The following is an 18273-nucleotide window of genomic DNA, read 5'->3' as shown; positions in this document are numbered from 1 at the left end:
GGAGCAGATTTTGCACTGGTTACAGTAACAATAACTAACCAGACTAAATATTATAGATCCAAAAAGAAGAAACCACATTCCTGATGCTGGTACTTCCAGTGTGATACATTTGCACTTGACATCCCTGCCGGCATTAACTCCCTCAATATCCAGCTGGAAGACTGAGTGGGAGCGAGACGAGCGGTCATTCTGGGCTGTCTGGGCAGTGGAGCGATTCTGATTGGCCAAAGCAATCAGACGGAGAACCTGAGAGGACGAGGGAACGTTTTAAAACATAGAGCATCGATAAAGTTTGATGTATTTTCAAAGTTTGGTAACAATTTCTCAGCAGATTTGAAATTAATTTGTTCTGAGCTACAGATGTCTGTCTGCTGTACCTGATCCTCATTGGAGACCCGCTCATAGGTGAGATTAGTGATTGTCAATTCGTTGCTGGTTGTCTTGCGGATCTCATGCTCAGGTCTCTTGCTGGACTTGCCAGTGAACACAAGGTCCCTCAGGGTCTCATTGTAAATTTCGACGAAGCTCGCTGTGAACGTGAACTGTGAAGTGAGTGGGGGTTAATGCCCCACACTCTTTTCTGTCACTGCTTTGAATGCACAGACTGGTCTTAATGTTGATCTTTGTAATCTTCAGTGTTACGACCCGGCTCAAAAGCCACAACATAAAAACAGAGATGAATAGCAGAGTGTGGGTGAGAAGAGGTTTCATCCTAAAATGGAAAACCAGGTTGGCTAAAATGGCTGGTGCCACCAAGGCAAAGACTAGTGCACTGCCGGGAAGCTTGCCTCAGGTATGCTTTTATCCACACCTGACTAGGTGTGGCCAATTAGCACCAGCTGAAAACACTGAGACGATTAGAAGCTGCAGAGGGACGTAACATTCAGTATTGATATTTGTAAATGTAAACTATGAGGATTTATTTATTTTTAATTCTTTTCTTTTTTTTTCTTTTTTTTCCCTCTTTTTTTCTTTTTCCAAATAAATGTCCCGATTGAGTAATGAAACTAACCCAAAGGAGAATTCTAACAATATTAGACAGGCCATTCAATATGCTTCATCGTGGACAACTCGTGGCTAAAAACCCACACACACACACACACAAACCTCTAATCAAACATGAAAACGGATAATCCAGCTGAAGCTTCAGACAGCCGTCAGACAGTGAAACACTGCCATCTGCTGGACTCGAATAACAAAGACGCTGCTTTGACGGGTGAGGGAGTTTCAACAAGTCTGCAACGACTCAAGCATCAAACTTAAGCATCAAGCAGCTTCGCACTTTTACACAAGTTTTATCATCAGTGTCACAATGGCTGCTGCTAAAATTGAGTACAAGATATTTGTTGGCCTGATTAAAAGGTCTTGATGCGTGCTCAATCATCAGGGAAGTAAATCTCCAAAAGTTGATTCTGTTCTTCTGGACGTAGCGTTTTCAGTCAGAGAAACCAGCCGACTGAAGGAACAATGGGCTGGGAGGTCAGTTCCTTAATCATGATTATGCAAATTCTCATGACCATTGATCAACAACCACTGATCAATGGTCTTGAGTACCATTCACAGAGAGTTGGAGAACGGCTGCAATCACAGCATTGTAAGATGGTGACAGATGTACCCTTAGGCCCCCTCCTTGATTCAGAGAGGGTCTTTCCCTTTGGCCTCCTTGACTCCGCCCTCAAACCAGCGTTCAGTGCAGTTATTGTTGACAATCACATTGTGTCGTGTAACCATCCAGCTCACATATTCAATGTAAATGATTTGTTGAACTGAAGACATGATGAATGTTCCTGCATTAAAACACATCCAGCCTAGTGTTCTCACTCTCCCTAAATGGATCTGTTACATTAGTGATATATGGGAGTTGTGTTTCAGTCTTTTCCACATGAGGACATTTACATTTAGTTTTTGCTTTACTGATGAGTGGCTGGTTAACCTGCAGTGGTTGAAGCATGTGTCGGTCGTCTGGAAGAGTAGGTGTAGAAGACGTCTTTAATGAATGTAATGCTCTGAAGGTGTCAGTGATTACTGTGAATTCATTATAAAAGTGGATTTCAGTGAATAAAGTGAATAAAGACAGGCCCTCATGGTGACGCTCAGGTGTCCATAAAGTGTAACAGGAGAGCTTTGTCATACTTTCAGAGATTTTACATGAGCCAGTCTTTCAAAAATTACATAAATAAATAATTCATTCATTCATCCACAGGAAACACAATGCTCATATCTGAAAGTAAACTCTGATATATATCCCCGACTAGAGTTACTACTAAATAAAGGATCGCCCCAAAATGACTAAATATATAAAGACACTCTCCAGAAGAAGTTAAAGGGATTTTATTTATTGTACAAGCAATATCTTCATAAGAATTACAAATTCTGCAGACATATTACCTTCTTACTGAACCTGAACAACTCACACACAGACGTGTCTGCTGCTTATCGTTGTTCAAACATGATGTTTTATCTTCTCTTCAAAACACATTACTCATCTTTCTGGCATCGTGTTACATGAAAACACCTGCATTCTACCTGTGTCATTGTACCACAAAGACAATGATTGCAACACTGTGCTTGCAAAATAGAAGAAATAAGACGACCAGCAAATACATAAAAGATGGTAAAAGTGATTCCATCTTTGTGTCTCCTCCCATTGTTTCCCCAGTCTGTCTAGTTCCCATATTCCCAGGACACCGCTGGACAACAAGTGGGTATTCCAAGACTGAGAGACAGCCAGAGTTGGCAAAAGATCAGACATTCTCCACTTAAGTAGAAGTAAAAATACTATTGTTCCAGTGAAAGTTAAAGTACTGATTCAACTTCATTACTCAGCTAAAGCAAAAAAGTACAGGCTCGAAGCGCTTACAGAGAAAAGCAGACAACAGAATACAACAGAATGCTGATGGCGGCAGTAACACACACTTGGAGGAGAGGCTCCAGCCGTCCATTCCAGCCCTATCCCTAACATTAACTCTAACCATAACTTTAACCTTAACCCTATCAGGTCTTGTTTTACAAAGCAATTCATGATTAGAACAAAAAACACATTTACACATACCGATGATTTGTCACATAGCATCGTTACCTGTTGGGATGAGAACGTGTTGTTTCCAGAGCACCACAAATTGGGGTGTCTGTAGCTCAGGTAGAGCAGGAAACCTACTAATCAGAAAGTTGCTGGTTCAATCCCCGCCTGCTCCAGCCTGCATGCCAAATATCCTTGGGCAAGACGCTAACCCCAAGTTGCTCTCCGATGCATCCATCGGGAGGATGAATGCGTATTAATGTTAGATAGAAAGCACTTACAGAGAAAAAGCATAGAAAAAAGTGAGTGCATGAATGAGGCAAGTTGTAGAGAGTAGAAAGGTTTTATACAAGAACCAGTTCATTTACCGTTATATTTTAGTTTCATTTTCAGTTCTGTACTTTTTACATGTAATATTGATTCATTAGATTGACGACATGCATTAGACCTAACTTGCTGACAGCAAATTTAAACAACCGTAATAATTTATTTTCAGCATCTGAAATATTTATTTAGTTTGTTTTTTGTTTTCTTTTTGGCTCCTGATATTAGTCAACTACTATTTGTCAATGTTGAACTAATAATGAATCTAAGAAAAGCTATTTGTCACGGTTGGCCAGCGTCAACCGTGGGGATGTGAGGAAGGAGGAGCCAGGCACGGAGCTCTGAATGCAAGCAGTGCGTTTATTTACAGTGAATGGAAAATAACAATAAATCCGCAGTGCGTTCCCGACTCCCGTGAAATGTCCTCTTCCCAGTGCTAGTGTTCCTTGTCTCCGCTCCTCAGTGTCTGAGCACCCCGTGCTCGCTGCCCTCTCGTCTCCACGCTTCTCCTGGGGAGATAACAAACAGGCAGCCGTAAGACACATACAATGCGGCAGACTATCCGTACTGACTGGCCGAGAGACTAACGTGAAGTCACGCAATGATCCAGCGTCAGAGAGAGCGCCACCGCATTCTTAAGTAGCTCCTCCGACAAGGCTTGATCAGCTGTGTGATGGTCTTCAAGTGTGGCCAACCACCTGGCAGGGCCACACCCACCAGGCCTGAAGGTGCCTGTAAACGGGTGCTCTCAGAAACTCCGGCATCCACACACACACACAGATATACCTGCAAGCAGGGAGAACGAGGGACAGCACACCAAAAACACACATGTCCATAACTGCTGGGTCGTTTAGACTCCTGAGCTGTGCACGAGGGGTCGAACACCCACTGGAAGGCCGGGCACTGGTTTTCAACCGTAATATACCTGATGTGCTCAGGTAACCTGTAGCGCCATGAAACCACTGTCACACCAGGGCGCATAAGAAATGATGCTTTAAGAGACTGATGGGATCGGGCAGCAGGGAAAACATCCACAAAATGCTACTTTCAGTTTGACTCCCTAAGACTACCTAAACTAAGTAGAGTCATTACATGCTTGTTAAAAGCAAACTCTCATATAGTTTTTAATGTGCTTCTTTCATTACAATGACTAGATAAAGAATGTGGCCCTGTCTCTATTTAACACTGGCTACCCCAAAATGTTTCCAAACCTACAACCGTAACTTTCACTGAGAGATTTTTAGATACGGTTATTGAAGCTGTGGGGTTAATTTTTTAAGTAACATGAGAGAGAGGCAGCAGCATACTGTTAGATTATAATATTATTTTATGCCATGTTATACCCCTAACTAAAGATTGTGAATTATTATGTAGTTTTAGTTTGCATTATTCTCCTGAATTAGAAGAAGCTGACAACTACTGCATTAGTTAAACTGATTTGCATTACATTAGACTGCTGATTTATTGTGGATGAATGATATTGTTTTATGATGCATAATACTGCTGCAGAAAGCCATCGCCTTATTTGTCTGATTAGAAGAGAACAGAGCATGCTGGAGTTTTCTGCCCCATCTCAGCAGGAGCAGATAAACGGGGAGCCAAGGTCGTAGCTTAGGCGCCGTGTGAGAGAAAAGCATGTGAATGTTTAGGCTTTTATGATAAGGTGGAGGCACCAGAGGCTATAAGAGTTTGAGCAATGCTCCACCATTTTGAGATCTGAGGCTGTCTGCATACGGTGTTCATCTCCCACGCGTGTGATCATTAAAATCATCGTTTGACTCAACCCGGCCGGACCAGTGTTGTTATTGTGGTTTTTTTCTCTTGTCTCTTGTCTCCATCCCCATATTTTGAACCATAACAATACACACAGAGCATCAGTGATAGAAAGCTAGGCTAACATAGGGTAGCTACCTGTTCAAGGAGAAACATGTATAGGCCCATCTCAAGTGCCAGTGAACATCTAAATGATTCAGGGAAGACTTTGGAGAAAGTGCTGTGGGGAGATGAAACCAAATTCCAATTATGTGGCTTTAACTGACCTTTTGAAATAGGAGTGTGATGCAAAAAATAGCATCCCCGCAGTCAAGCAGAGAGATGGAAACATTATGATGTGGGCTACAGGACGACTTAGTCGGGGTTCCAAGCAGTCAGGAAATGTGACATCGTCAGACTGCAGGCCACGGATTGGCTCGTCAGTCGCGGCACTCAATGAGTCATGAGACGGTGTCTTTCACTAAAATCAAAACTGCAGTTTTTTAAAAACCCTGCAACAAGGCAAATAGCTGCACAACACCGTGGTTTCCAAGTGTGACAAAAAGCCACAGATACATCATTCACACATTCACACACTGGTGATGGCAGCTACATTGTAGCCACAGCTGCCCTGGGGCGCACTGACAGAACATTGCAGAACCTTCAGCACCTCGTATGAAAAATATTTGACTGTGTGCATGCTTTTAGCACTGTTTGGATTTGAGAAAATCTAAAATAAATCGAAATTTGCTTTTAGAAGTTGTTTTATAAAGTTCAGTGGTATATTATGCATACAATAGGACATCTATTTAGATTTACATCTTCCACAGAAAAAACTGCACATTACTGAAACTTAGTATACTGGACTTTGTTGTTGTCCCACACAGGTTCAATTTCGAGTGGTAGATGGCTCAGTGCTCAGTCAACCAAGATTTTATGATAGTGGGCACAATGAGATAGATAAGCTGCTTGTAAACAGTACTTTTATGCTCTCTTTTTCCATTTGGATAAGAAAGAAAGAACCAGGAAACAAAGGCAAACAAATAATCTGTGCCTTTATCCCAGATTCACATTATAGGAACAGCTGCTCAATGACCACTGTAGTCTTTGCTTACAGCACTTTTATCTAGATCTATGCAAAGTGATCCACTACACCTACTTTTACAGTTAAATCATTTTATGAGCACTGATGCCATTTTAATCTGAGTTTCTACTCAAATACAATCAGTAAAGAAAAACACAGTCTGTGACGTTTGTTTTGAAGGAAAAGGTATTCCCTGCAAATGTTTATCTGTGTGAGACTATTCAGAAAACAGTCATTTTGTTTTATAGGTGAGACACTTGGCCTCTTTTTTCCTTGTTCTACGTTTGTCTTTTGTCCGATTACTCTGGAACACAAGATGGAAAACTGATATTCTCATGTTAAAAATATAGAAAAAGGATTTTATCACCCATAAATGTTAACTTCTCATGCCCCTAAGCACAAGCAGGAGCAGAAGTGCCCTCTGCAGTTTGTGTGTGGAAGTGCAAAAGCTTACAGCACCTGGTATTCCCAGGAGGTCTCCCATCCAAGTACTGACCAGGCCCGACCCTGCTTAGGTCACGATATCGGGCAAGCAGAGCTGAAGAGGAGGATGCAGGAGGCCTGTGTGTGTTCAGCAGCCTGCTGCATTGGAGTTTGCCTGGTAACAGATGACTCAAACAGCCCACACACCCGCTGGACGTGACCGCAAACATGCCCCCCTACACCTTTTACATAGCCCGGCTGCTCGAGTTCTTTTGCTGGTTTTTCCCGCGACCCCCCACCTTCTTCAAATCCAACAAAAGTGGTATCAAACGTTTATGCTACGTTTGTGCTGTAAAAATTTTTGTTTGTGCTGCTATCATTTTAAAGATATTCAAGAAAATTTCTAGAGGTCCCCAGAGGTCAACCAGCCCCCCCACATTAATTAAATCAAACAAAACTGGTGTCAATCAACTGTGCTACGCTTGTGCTGGTTTGTGCTGCTAAAATTCTCGTTTCTGCTGCTTCTGTTTTAAAGATATTAACGAAAATGTAAAGGTCAAAAGGTCTCTTCAGTATCCTTCCTGATGGCAGCAAACTGAAGACGCTGTTGAAGAGATGAGTGGAGTCACCTGTAATGAAGAGGATCTTTCGAATGAGGCAGGCACAGTAGATCTCCTGGGGAGGGAGGCAAGAGAGGACCCTGCAATCCTCTCCACTGCTCTCACTACCCGTTGTCATATTTTTCCTGCAGGACCCAGTGCAGGAGTCATACCACACAGTGATGCAGTTGGTGAGGATACTTTCAATGGTGCTCTTTAGAAGGTGCTCATAGTGGGGGTTGAATCTCTTGTCAGCAGAGTGAAGAGAATTGTTATGTGCATTATTATTCAGCCCCCTTTGGTCTGAGTGCAGTCAGTTGCCCATAGACATTGCCTGATGAGTGCTAATGACTAAATAGAGTGCACCTGTGTGTAATGTAATGTCAGTACAAATACAGCTGCTCTGTGATGGCCTCAGAGGTTGTCTCAGAGAATACTGGGAGCAGCAACACCATGAAGTCCAAAGAAACACTCTGATGGACGTGTGGACAGCAATGCTGCCTTGAACAGTACCGATGTTTCAGGGCTGGGTGACGTTGTTGGGTGGGACATCTACATCCTGACATATCAAGGTTACTTTACTTTTAGGTCAATTTGCTTTACAGAAAAATAATAGCATTTGTCATCAAGATATTTATATGACTGCACTTGCTCAGGTTTGTCCGGATTTCAAACTGTTCTAAAAGTCTTTTGATTCAAATCTGGGGCTGTGTTATTGAAAGCAGCAGAGAAATCGATGAACTGAAGTCCTTTACTCTCTATGTGTTTGACAATCAGGTGAAGTAGAATCAAAAGCACGTCCTCCACTCCTCTATTGGGCTTATGTGCAATCTGCATTGAATCAAGCTGAAGTTCAGTGTCTTCCATAATCACATTTCTGATGATTTTTTCAAAGACTGAGGTGAGGGCAGCAGGCCTGAAGTCGTTTAGAACTTTTGGACGACTAGATTTAGGACCAGGAACCACGACAGCTTCTTTCCAAAGAGAGGGCATGAACGATTTATTCAGAATAACCTAAAATATGGGACTGAGTTGTCTGTGACGGTTCTCAGTCATCCAGGTCATTGTAGACTAAGGAGCTTGCAAAGAAAAGCGTCTGGACTTCTTTGAGTTGCTTGAAGACGTTTCACCTCTCATCTGAGAAGCTTCTTCAGTTCTAAGGGTCAGTTGGTGGGGAGTCCCAGATTTAAACCCAGTGGGAGTTTCCCCCCAAAGAGGGACAAAGGACCCCCTGATGATCCTCTACGTAATCACATGAGCCAAGGTGTGAAAGCGGGTGGGGGTCCTAATCAGCCAGGGTTTCGGGTGAGCTCATTGTGAAACCTGGCCCCACCCTATCATGTGATTTCCTGAGGTCAGATGGCCCAGGATGTGAGTGGGCGTTAAGGCGTCTGGGGAGGGAACTCAAAACTGGATTATAGATTATTTATATTATATATTGATATTATTTATCTGAATATTTATTTATCATAACTCTGTTTCTACACTCACTTTATATGAGTGCTTGTTGTTTCTTGTATATTTGCTGCTATGACAGCTCAGTTTCCCTCCTGGATTAATAAAGTTTCTCTGATTCTGAAATACAGTGAGCCATTATATTTGTAGTTTCTAACTAACAATATAAAGGCTCTGCAACTGATAGAGCCACAGCACGTCCCACTGGCAGCTGAAGGAGCTTTTATACAAAGGACTTTGTAATTGAAGCTTTATTTATACAGGTCGGCTCATTGAGACTCAATGTCTCATTTACAAGAGAGACCTGTTCCAGACACACATATTAAAATTACAACAATAAGAGAAAAGTTTGTGTAATGTACTCAGTCACATTAAAAACGAGAACAAGTTCCCAGAGATGGTTTCACAAAAACATGTGTACGTCTTTTGAAGTCTGCAAGTGAAATCAACGGAGAGCCTTAAATCCTTCGGTTATGTTTTCCATGAAGACGGAGCAGAAAAGGAGAACGCCTTCTTCCCAAGCTCTGCATGAACTGATGGAACAGTGAATGTAATGATGTCCTGAGACTGCAGGCTGTGACTAAACTGTTTGCCTAACATGTACTCTGATGAATAGGAGGCAGTAACCCAGAAACAGATTTATAGATAAAATGATACTAATGGACCATCCTGTGTAAGACCAATGAGGACCAGTTAACCAGAGAACACAGAGTATAGTGGTGTTCTTCTGTTGTAGAGAAAGATTAAAAATATAAGACACTGGCTCAGCTATGATATTTGCAGCCAAGTGCAAGAAGGAAGGAGAACGATTGTGAGGACGAGTTTCTGGTGTTGGGGCTATTCAAAGCCTTACAAACCTCTTCTACTGTGACAGGTGTGAAGGAAAAGGTATCAGTAAGCAGGAACTACGAGCAGAGTTGTGTGCAAGAGGTTTACCATCAGATACTGTGCTGAACAAAGAACAAGAAGCAACAAAGTGTTTGTTAAAGCAACATTTCAGTTTTGTCTGACACAGGAGTGGAGTCGATATTTAAGTGAGGAGGAAGCTCTGAGGAGTCACAGCTGGCAGAGACACTTTATAGTTTGCCAAAACCTCCTACGGTCGTTTGGACTGTCAGTCATTAAAGTAAAAAATAGTTACATCTTGATGATGGAGGCAGTAATCCGATTACACAGCTAATGAAAACGTAGCCAATCAGCATCAGAGCCAGACTTCCTGCCCAGGCCTGGTTTCTCTCATGTAGGAGATCGGCCGGTACTGAACCAAACCTGGCCTGTCCCGACCTTTCACCCTGACCTGGCAAAAAGGGGCGTGTCTGTCCACAAAGTAGACACAACTCTCCTGTAAATGTTCCCAAACTGACATTGTCAGCCTGTTTAATACGACCCCAGTTCAAACTGATGCGGGCTCGGAGCTTGAGATTTTAGTGTTTCTCACAGCACCAACTACGCAGTGATCACTCAGGTCGTTGGCAAAAACTGCAGATGTGGAAAACTTACGCAGCATATTAGTTAAAAAAGGTCAATAAGAGCAGATTTATCTGGGTGTTTAGGATCAAGGCGTGTGAGGCTTTAAATAATTTGAGTCAGTTTTAAAAACAAGCAGCGTGCCTTAAAATCATCAGACACAGAAGAAAGCCAGTCCCAATGAAAATCATCCATCTGAAAGACGTCATTAAAATGCAGCTCAGATAAAAGTTGAACCAGAGACGGTGATGTGCTGGGGGAAGCAGGTGGAGGCTGATAGCAGCCAACAACAGTCTGATTTCCAAACAGATCAATAGTTAAGGCCAAGATTTCAAATGGCTGAGGTGCAGATGGAGAGAACAAGACTTGAGCAGCAAGACAGAGCTTCACATAAACTTCCAGACCTCCGCCTTTTCTGGACAGTCTGAGAGCTAAATGTTAAATCCATCAGTTGCTACGTTTTTATCCAGTAAAGATTTGGAAAGTCTCAGAAACAACAACGATACCAGCACCGCTTGAACAGCCCAGATTCCAATCATATCCATGTTAGGAAGCACACGGCGTGATGCACGTGTAACCCAGACAGTTTTTAACATCTGCTGGTGTTTCACATTCAGCCAGAGGCCCAGGGTTAGGTTGGATACCAGACAATAATAAAAGCATCGTTATTAGACTCTAGAGCTCGTTTATAGCTGACACCACATGTAGAGTTTAAGTTCACACAGAGACGATGACATTTTTCTAAAACCAGCAAACAATAAACAAGAAATGTAACAAGAGTTTCAGAAGAAGCTGTTTTACAGAGAAATGATTCCCTGAAGACAAAATTATTATTATCATCTTTATTTCTCCAGGTGAAAATTTAATTGAGATTAAAAATGTTGTTTTCAAGAGAGACCTGGCATCATGGCAGAAAGAGTCAGAAATACATCATAATTCAAACAAATACAAAATAGGAAAAACATCCTACATAAACTTCATAAAGTTTCATTAACAGACTTTGAACAATGGACTTCAAACTTCCCCCCAAAACAACAGAAACACATTTGAAGATAATGAATGACATTTATCCCTCTAAAGAAGGACTTAGACTACGATTTAATATGAATGAGAACATGTTTATAAATGGATGCAATCAAAGATTTCATCAATCCCTGATTTAGAGACAACAGAACGTTTGGTTTGATTTCACAAGATAAGAATGACGACTGAGTTGGAAGATTGTTTTATGTTTAGTCAAATCTTTCATACATAAAGTTGGATTACAAAATCATCCCCTAAGTTTGTTGTTTTATTCAAGGAATTGAAATTATGGAGAAAATCTGTGAAATGACTTAAAGAAAACAAACCACAAAAACTCTATGATACTCTAAACCCCCTGGTTTAGGTCGGACACCTTTCTGATGATGAGTGCATCTAACATTTCCTCAGAAGTCAATGTGCCATATGATTGCATTAGCAATAAATTACACACTATATAGAACCACTTCATAGGATTATATTTGTGCGCAGATGTTTGCAGCTATCAACGAATATTTATCAGCTACTTTGAAACAAAGAAAGACTTTTTATCCATAACAGCAAATGAACTGTACAACAGAAAATACAAATGCTATTTATGGTCTCCTCACAACAATGATAAGAAAAATAAACTGGGCCAATATGTCATGTTTCTTAATACAGAGACACACATGTTAATGTGATCTCTGGTCTCCTCTGAGTGGGAGTTATTATAACTGACTGTAAAAAGTCAGCACAAGGAAAATAAACTCCACCTAAACTTGGTTTATATCTGACCCAGACAGACTGCAGGTCATAACTTCTTACGTGAAGTTCAGTTCACCTGACACTCGGACCGGCAGCCGCCTCGGGTCTCTGCTCCTCCTGCCTCCCCTTTCCCTCATCCACCTGCTGCCTCTGTGGAAGCTCCGCCATAGCCACCACCAAACAACTGACTTATTTTTACACATCGACCAGCATCCGGCCAATCCGCCATCTTTCATTGTTTATACCGTTACAAAAAAATAAAAAAACATCATCGGCCCATTAAAAACGAAAAATCACCATCAGTATGCCCGATGGCCAGTCCAGCTATGGTCGTGCCATCAGTTAACCCTTCGCTTGCCAGCTGTGACACGCGTGCCCAGGGTTGCCGACCCCTGCTCTAAAGCATCTGATTTGGATTCCTGAGATCAAATATATTTTCCTTTGGCTTTGTTTTCTTCACATTTGTGGCTTTAATGTAGTGTTACATCCTGTTTGTTTGCTTCCCTCTGTATACATGTCCAGATTCACTGTTATGTTTCTATTCTTACATTGCTGTGTGATCACTGTTCCCTCTGCTGACTGATGTGACCTTTTGTATCTCACACTGATACTTGTCATATTTGTATCTGCGTCTAAAAGATAAAAAGTTTTCCATGCTAAAACACAGCTCCGCCTCCTGCAGTTCTCCCTCTGAACCACTAGATGTCTCTGTTATCTAAATGAAGACGTGCAGCACAGCAACCACAGCAGCGCTCAGATCACACGTGTCCTGTTATTATGTATAAAAGCATGAAACAGGTGAGACAGGTGGGATCAATATTAATGTTGTGGAAATATATGAAAAAGCAACAGAAGAGTGAAAACATTTCCTGTTTCTAGAAAGATCTTTCAGCTCACAGCTGCTCACAGACTGTATTTACAAGTGACAAACTGCAACTCTACAGTACATCTACAGTATATATCAAATATATTCTGTATTCAAATCTATTGAGTGATGTTTGAAAGTCTTTCCAGGTGAGTTTGATCCAGGAGGGTCTGAAGCCAGAGTCAGACAGAGACTGTGCAGAGACTGTAGAAGGACAGAGCAGCAGCAGAGCAGTCCAGATACACTGATGATCCTCTGTCAGATCCAGAGGGACACACAGGGATGATGCTGGACTCTACATTGTGTCTGACAGTGGAGCTGTTCTCAGAGCAGTTCACTCTGCAGCACTGACAGTCATCTGCACTTCTTCTCATTCCTCTGTCAGTCACTGCTGGATGAAGCTCTCCTCTCCACCTCCCAGTAACATGGCCCAGTCAGAGCGTCTCTACACACAAGCTGCTGCTGCTTCAACCTCTCTGGATCATCAGGACACAGCTCCTCCTCTCTCAGCACACACACCGTCCTGTTTACCATCATCAGCTCCACCTGCAGAGAGAAGAAGGAAGAGCAGAGGAGATAAACGAGTGTTTCCAGAGACTCTTCATCAGCTGTCAGTCAGAGATGCAGCACATCCAGTATAAAGAGCAGCAGGGACTTCAGTGCTGGGACTGTACTAGGACTCATTGTTGCTTCACTTTTTCTAATCTTTGGATTTTTATTGAAGTTGATGAAAATGTTTTTCCCTCCTAGTTTGAGTTTGGACTTTCATTCATTAGAAGAACCTTGGTGTGTCCACTCTGAGCTCTGTAGGAACCCCAACAACAAGCCCAACAATCCAGATGGACGGTTCCAGCTGTTAACTGGAGGAATTCCATCCAAACATCTGCTCTCACTAAATTCTTCCTCACCTACAGACTGTGTTCTTCACTGCTTTAAACTTGGAAATGAATGCAGTCATTGGTCTGCGTGCTGCTTTGTTCAGAGAGCTGATTGGCTGTTGACAGCGTTTGATCAGAGCGTGTCAGCCGTTACCATGGTGACCATAAAGGTCAGAAACAGGAAGTGTTTGTGTCCAATCCTGAAGCCTGTCACCATTCTCCTCTCACAGCTTCACTGAGAAGCTGCAGCTTTACAGGAAACACTGGATCTTTGTTTCATACTGACTGTGTTTAGTACAATACTGCTGATAGCACCACCCACTCACTCCATCACTCTACTTACTCCAGAGTCTCCAGTCTGTAGTCTGGACTCTGCTGAAGATCAGACAGCTGCTTTACATCTGGATCCTTCAGGTTGTTTCCGTACAGGTGCAGCTGTCTCAGATGGGAGGGGTTGGACTTCAGTGCTGCTGCCAGATAATCACAGCTGATCTCTGACAAACCACAGTCACTCAATCTGTATAAAGAATGAAAGATGTAAGTTTATTAGACAAAGTGTGAGCTTGAAATCATTCAGTGTTTCATCATCTGTTCAGAGCTGAAGAAGGTTCAGAATGTAGAAGTTTAGAAAATGGAAACTCCAAACAGCTGAAGCCAACAGGAAGCAGCTTCAAACAGGAAACTGTGCAGAGTTTCAGACTATATGTCCTGATGCAGCCAGTTGGATTTTGGAGATTTGAATCTCTGTTCTGTGACTAAGTCCTTGAATCATTTCTTCCAGTTGGTCCAACAAGACAGACTAAGTATTGGACATGTGTTGTGGCTCCATTAGGGGAGCTTCTAAATGTGATGTGATGGCCCCTCTGGGTCTGTCAGGTCACAGCACTGAAGAGAGCTCAAACTGGGCACACAGTTGTTCCAGTCTGGACCAAAGACTCTATACTGGGACTGAGGGACTGCTTTGACTGCACCCACTGGGACTTTTTAAAGGCTCATGTTCTCACTTAGATCATCGATTTCTACTTACATTTCTTTCTGGGAAAAATGGGGATTACTTTGGAAACAGGAAGTATTTTCCCCAATAAGCAGCCCTGGATTAGTAAATCACTCCAACATGTTCTCAGGCAGAAGAAGCTGTCTTGTTATGAGGGAGAGAAGAAAAAGATTGAGGCACAGAAACTTGTTGAAAGAGAGATAAAGCAGCTAAAATCAGGTGTAAAAGTAAAGCAGAGGATGAGCTGAATAAAGGACACTCAAGGCTGGCTTGGAAAGGAATGAAGTCCATGGTGGGGATGCAGAACAAGGAGCAAAGATGAATGTGATGCTGAATCAGCAGAAGACTTGGACTCATTTGATTCCAGCTTTGATATCATTGATTTCAATGAAGAGCTTTGTGATTGTAGCAAAGGGCTGGTAGCTCTGAGAGTCCCACTGATGAGGTGTTTGTGTGGAAATCTCTTAGTGGGACCAAAGAGAGAAAAAGCCCTGGTCCTGATGATGTGGGAGGGAAATGATTGAAGTGTGCTGTGAGGAACTGACTGGGAGATTTTCACACATTTTCCAGTCCTCCTTGGAACAACAGGAAGTTCCCAGCATATGGAAACAAAGGTTAAGTGTCCTATGGCACTCAGTGATGATGGTGCTGTGGCCCCACCACCTCCACCTCTTTGTAAAGGAACTAACTGTCATCTGAAGCTTCAAATGGAACTAAGACTTCCTCCACTAGGTGGCAGTGTCTGATGAGAAAGTGTTAGTGGAGCTGGCCTGGAGTCAGAAACAGGAAGATGCAGGATTTGGGCTGAAATGGGGAAAAGTGGTTCGCACTAGTGCCTTAAAGCAAGAAGGTTGTAGGTTGAAGCTTGTTGGCCTTTCTGTGGAGGTTGGATGTTCTCCCACAGTCCAATGAAATGCTGCTTAGGTTCATTGGTGCTTCTAAATTGGCTGTAGGTGTGGATGTGAGAGAGTGCTTCTCTGTCTCTCTGTTGGCCCTGTGATGGACTGCTCACCTGTGCAGGTGGACCACGCCTCTTGCCCTATGACAGCTAGGGCACAGGCTGCAGCCCTGTGAGCCTAAGCTGAATAAACAGTTAGCAAAAATGATCCATAGATGGCCTGAAATCCCCCAGTTAGCAGTTTGGTAGATAGCTATGACATGCTAATCCCATCCAGCAGCTGTATTCTACCTGTAAGCTGATCCCTGCTGAGCCAAAGCACTTTTTCATATACAAATTACAACCTTTAATAGAAACCTATTGGTCAGCATCTTATTAGCCTGCTGTTAGCTTCATTCCACAGAAAACTGAGAGAAACTAACAGAGTTGATAAAGAATAAAGAGAAATGTGCTGATTTAAAGCCTTTGAAGTGCTTCAGATGATCTCTGTCCACTTCTGTCCACTCATTCATTCATGTAAGCTTTCTAATGCAGCTTTGATCTTCACAGTCTGCTTCATGAAACTCATTCTAACCCTGAATGTCAGAGTGTTCCTCCTTCTCTTTCCCATCATTCATGCTGGCAGTGGAGGAGATTTGGATGTTGGACTGTGTTTTGGATGATGTGTGTATGTTTGTGTTGGACTGCTGTCTGTAAAGCAAACGCACATTTTGCTTTGGATTTCAGTGTCAGACAGACTTTAAGGTGGAATGAAGAGTTGGAGAGTTTCACAGTGAATTATCCAGTGGAGGATTTTTCTTCTTCTTTGAAGGTTTGAAATGTGAACATTGTTCTGCTGCAGTCAATGGACTAAACCAGAGAAGAAGAAAACAGACTTTACCATGAAGATCCTCAGTGTGGATCAGTATAATATCAGCCTGATGTCTGCAGTTTAGTGTCAGCACAACTTTCACATCATATTCATCTCAGCACAACTAAAACATGCTGACTGACCTCAGAGTTTCAAGTCCACATCCTGGACTCTCCAGGAAACCACACAGATGCTTCACTCCTGAATCCTGCAGCTTGTTGTTGTATCTCAAGTCCAGCTGTCTCAGATGGGAGGGGTTGGACTTCAGTGCTGCTGCCAGATAATCACAGCTGATCTCTGACAAACCACAGTCCCTCAATCTGTATAAAGAATGAAAGATGTAAGTTTATTAGACAAAGTGTGAGCTTGAAATCATTCAGTGTTTCATCATCTGTTCAGAGCTGAAGAAGGTTCAGAATGTAGAAGTTTAGAAAATGGAAACTCCAAACAGCTGACAGAGTTCATACGCCTTTGTCAGGGTCAAATTCAAGCAAGACCATGTGAAAATTAAAACACATCATCCTAGGTGAACTTAAACACCTTTGTTCCCCTTTTGTTAAGACATAGAAAAGTACACCACACAAAAATACTGCAAAAGGAAACGGTCGCCTTATATACATAGTGTATAAACTCAAAATGCACATTTCACTTCAAATTAAGATTAAGGCTTTGAACAGATCACATAGTTCAGTTCAACATATAAGACTTTAAGAATGCACAAGCATCTACTTAAAATCTATTTAATTTATCATCCATGATATTATTTTGTACAATTCCAATGTATTTTGTTCATCTCCCTTAAATAAACAGGCAGTCTTAAAGTATGAAATATTCATATACAAACACATATAAATGTGTGTACTGTCTCAGTGGCTGATAGTACCCCACAGGCCTCAGTGTGAGCTTGAAGACATTTATAATGTTTAAGTAGTTTAATGTGCAGGTGCTGACGATAAACACATTTTGAATGAAAGCCGGGGAACTTTGGTAGCACAGAAACAAGTGGCTATTCTTTGTGACTATATGGATCACTCACAATACCATTATTTCACACAAAGGCACCAAATTAATACTCAAAAAAGCTGCAGCAATACACACAAATATAAACAGTACTTGGTGACAACTTTGCTTTTAGCCTTTAACCCTTCTTGACTACTTTTGATGTGGCCTCTATATTTTACCTTTAAAAACAGTTTATCTTGCCAATCTGTTATTTTCTCATTTTGACCAACTGTATCAGCACAATTTATCAAAATTCAGACAAAATTTAAAATACACATAGAAAGTGATATTTTGACTGTAAAAACCACACACATGTTTAACGAATCATCTTCATAACTTGAAATGCAAATAGAGATTGTACATTTTTAAAAATACGCACACGTTTTGCAAACAACAAAGTTATATGGTACTATTTACCAAAAAATGCAGCCAAGGTTCAGACGTTTTTCATATAATCATTTCAAACTATTTACAGAACAATCAGGTGTCAAACAATAGTTTGTGTCACTCTAACACATATGAGAACAGCACAGGGATAAACCTGCAGGTCTGACAGCAGGTGTGTCACTCAGCGTTTACACTGCAATCTGCCTTTGTTGGCTTTAAGGCAGCAACTGTGACGATCACTAGTAGAACTGACACACAAAACAAAACAACAGCTACACACTAAATACACAAGACAACAAACTAACTTGAGACCAAACACGGTAAACGTCACAAATCTCTCACGTATCAAAACTCTCTCTCTCTTTCGCTCACTCGCTCTCTCTTGCCGGTCACTCCTAAAACTTCCCCCTTTTGCTAAACAACCAAATGTCATGTTTCCATATCATTTTTGATTGGTCGACATGGTACATTTTCCCACCTATAGGGCTTTGGAGCGTGATGTCACGGGA

At 41.9% G+C, this 18273-nt stretch overlaps 2 protein-coding genes across 4 annotated transcripts in view; both read right to left on the bottom strand.

The window, feature by feature from the left end:
* Window positions 1-18273, bottom strand: part of LOC146577700 (protein NLRC3-like) — a 90137-nt gene that overhangs the window by 45875 nt on the left and 25989 nt on the right. The gene's annotated exons all lie outside the window — the stretch shown is intronic.
* LOC146577699 (protein NLRC3-like) overlaps window positions 10951-18273 on the bottom strand; it is a 33314-nt gene continuing 25991 nt past the window's right edge. For 2 of the 3 annotated variants that reach the window (XM_085268227.1, XM_085268228.1), the window contains 2 exons: window positions 16519-16695; window positions 13973-14150 (listed from right to left, as the gene is read on the bottom strand). In XM_085268227.1, coding sequence (XP_085124353.1) covers window positions 13973-14150; window positions 16519-16695 — 355 coding nt within the window. Of the gene's footprint in view, window positions 13302-13972; window positions 14151-16518; window positions 16696-18273 lie in introns of those variants that run through there. The other variant, XM_085268226.1, reaches the window with a different exon arrangement.

Source organism: Mchenga conophoros, linkage group LG3, assembly GCF_057382185.1.
Source record: "Mchenga conophoros isolate Kocher_MC1m ecotype Shallow Benthic linkage group LG3, M_conophoros_male_GT1.1, whole genome shotgun sequence".
Taxonomy (NCBI): Eukaryota; Metazoa; Chordata; class Actinopteri; order Cichliformes; family Cichlidae; genus Mchenga; species Mchenga conophoros.
The sequence above is the reverse complement of the archived record's forward strand: the minus strand, read 5'-3'. Positions and strand labels throughout refer to the sequence as shown.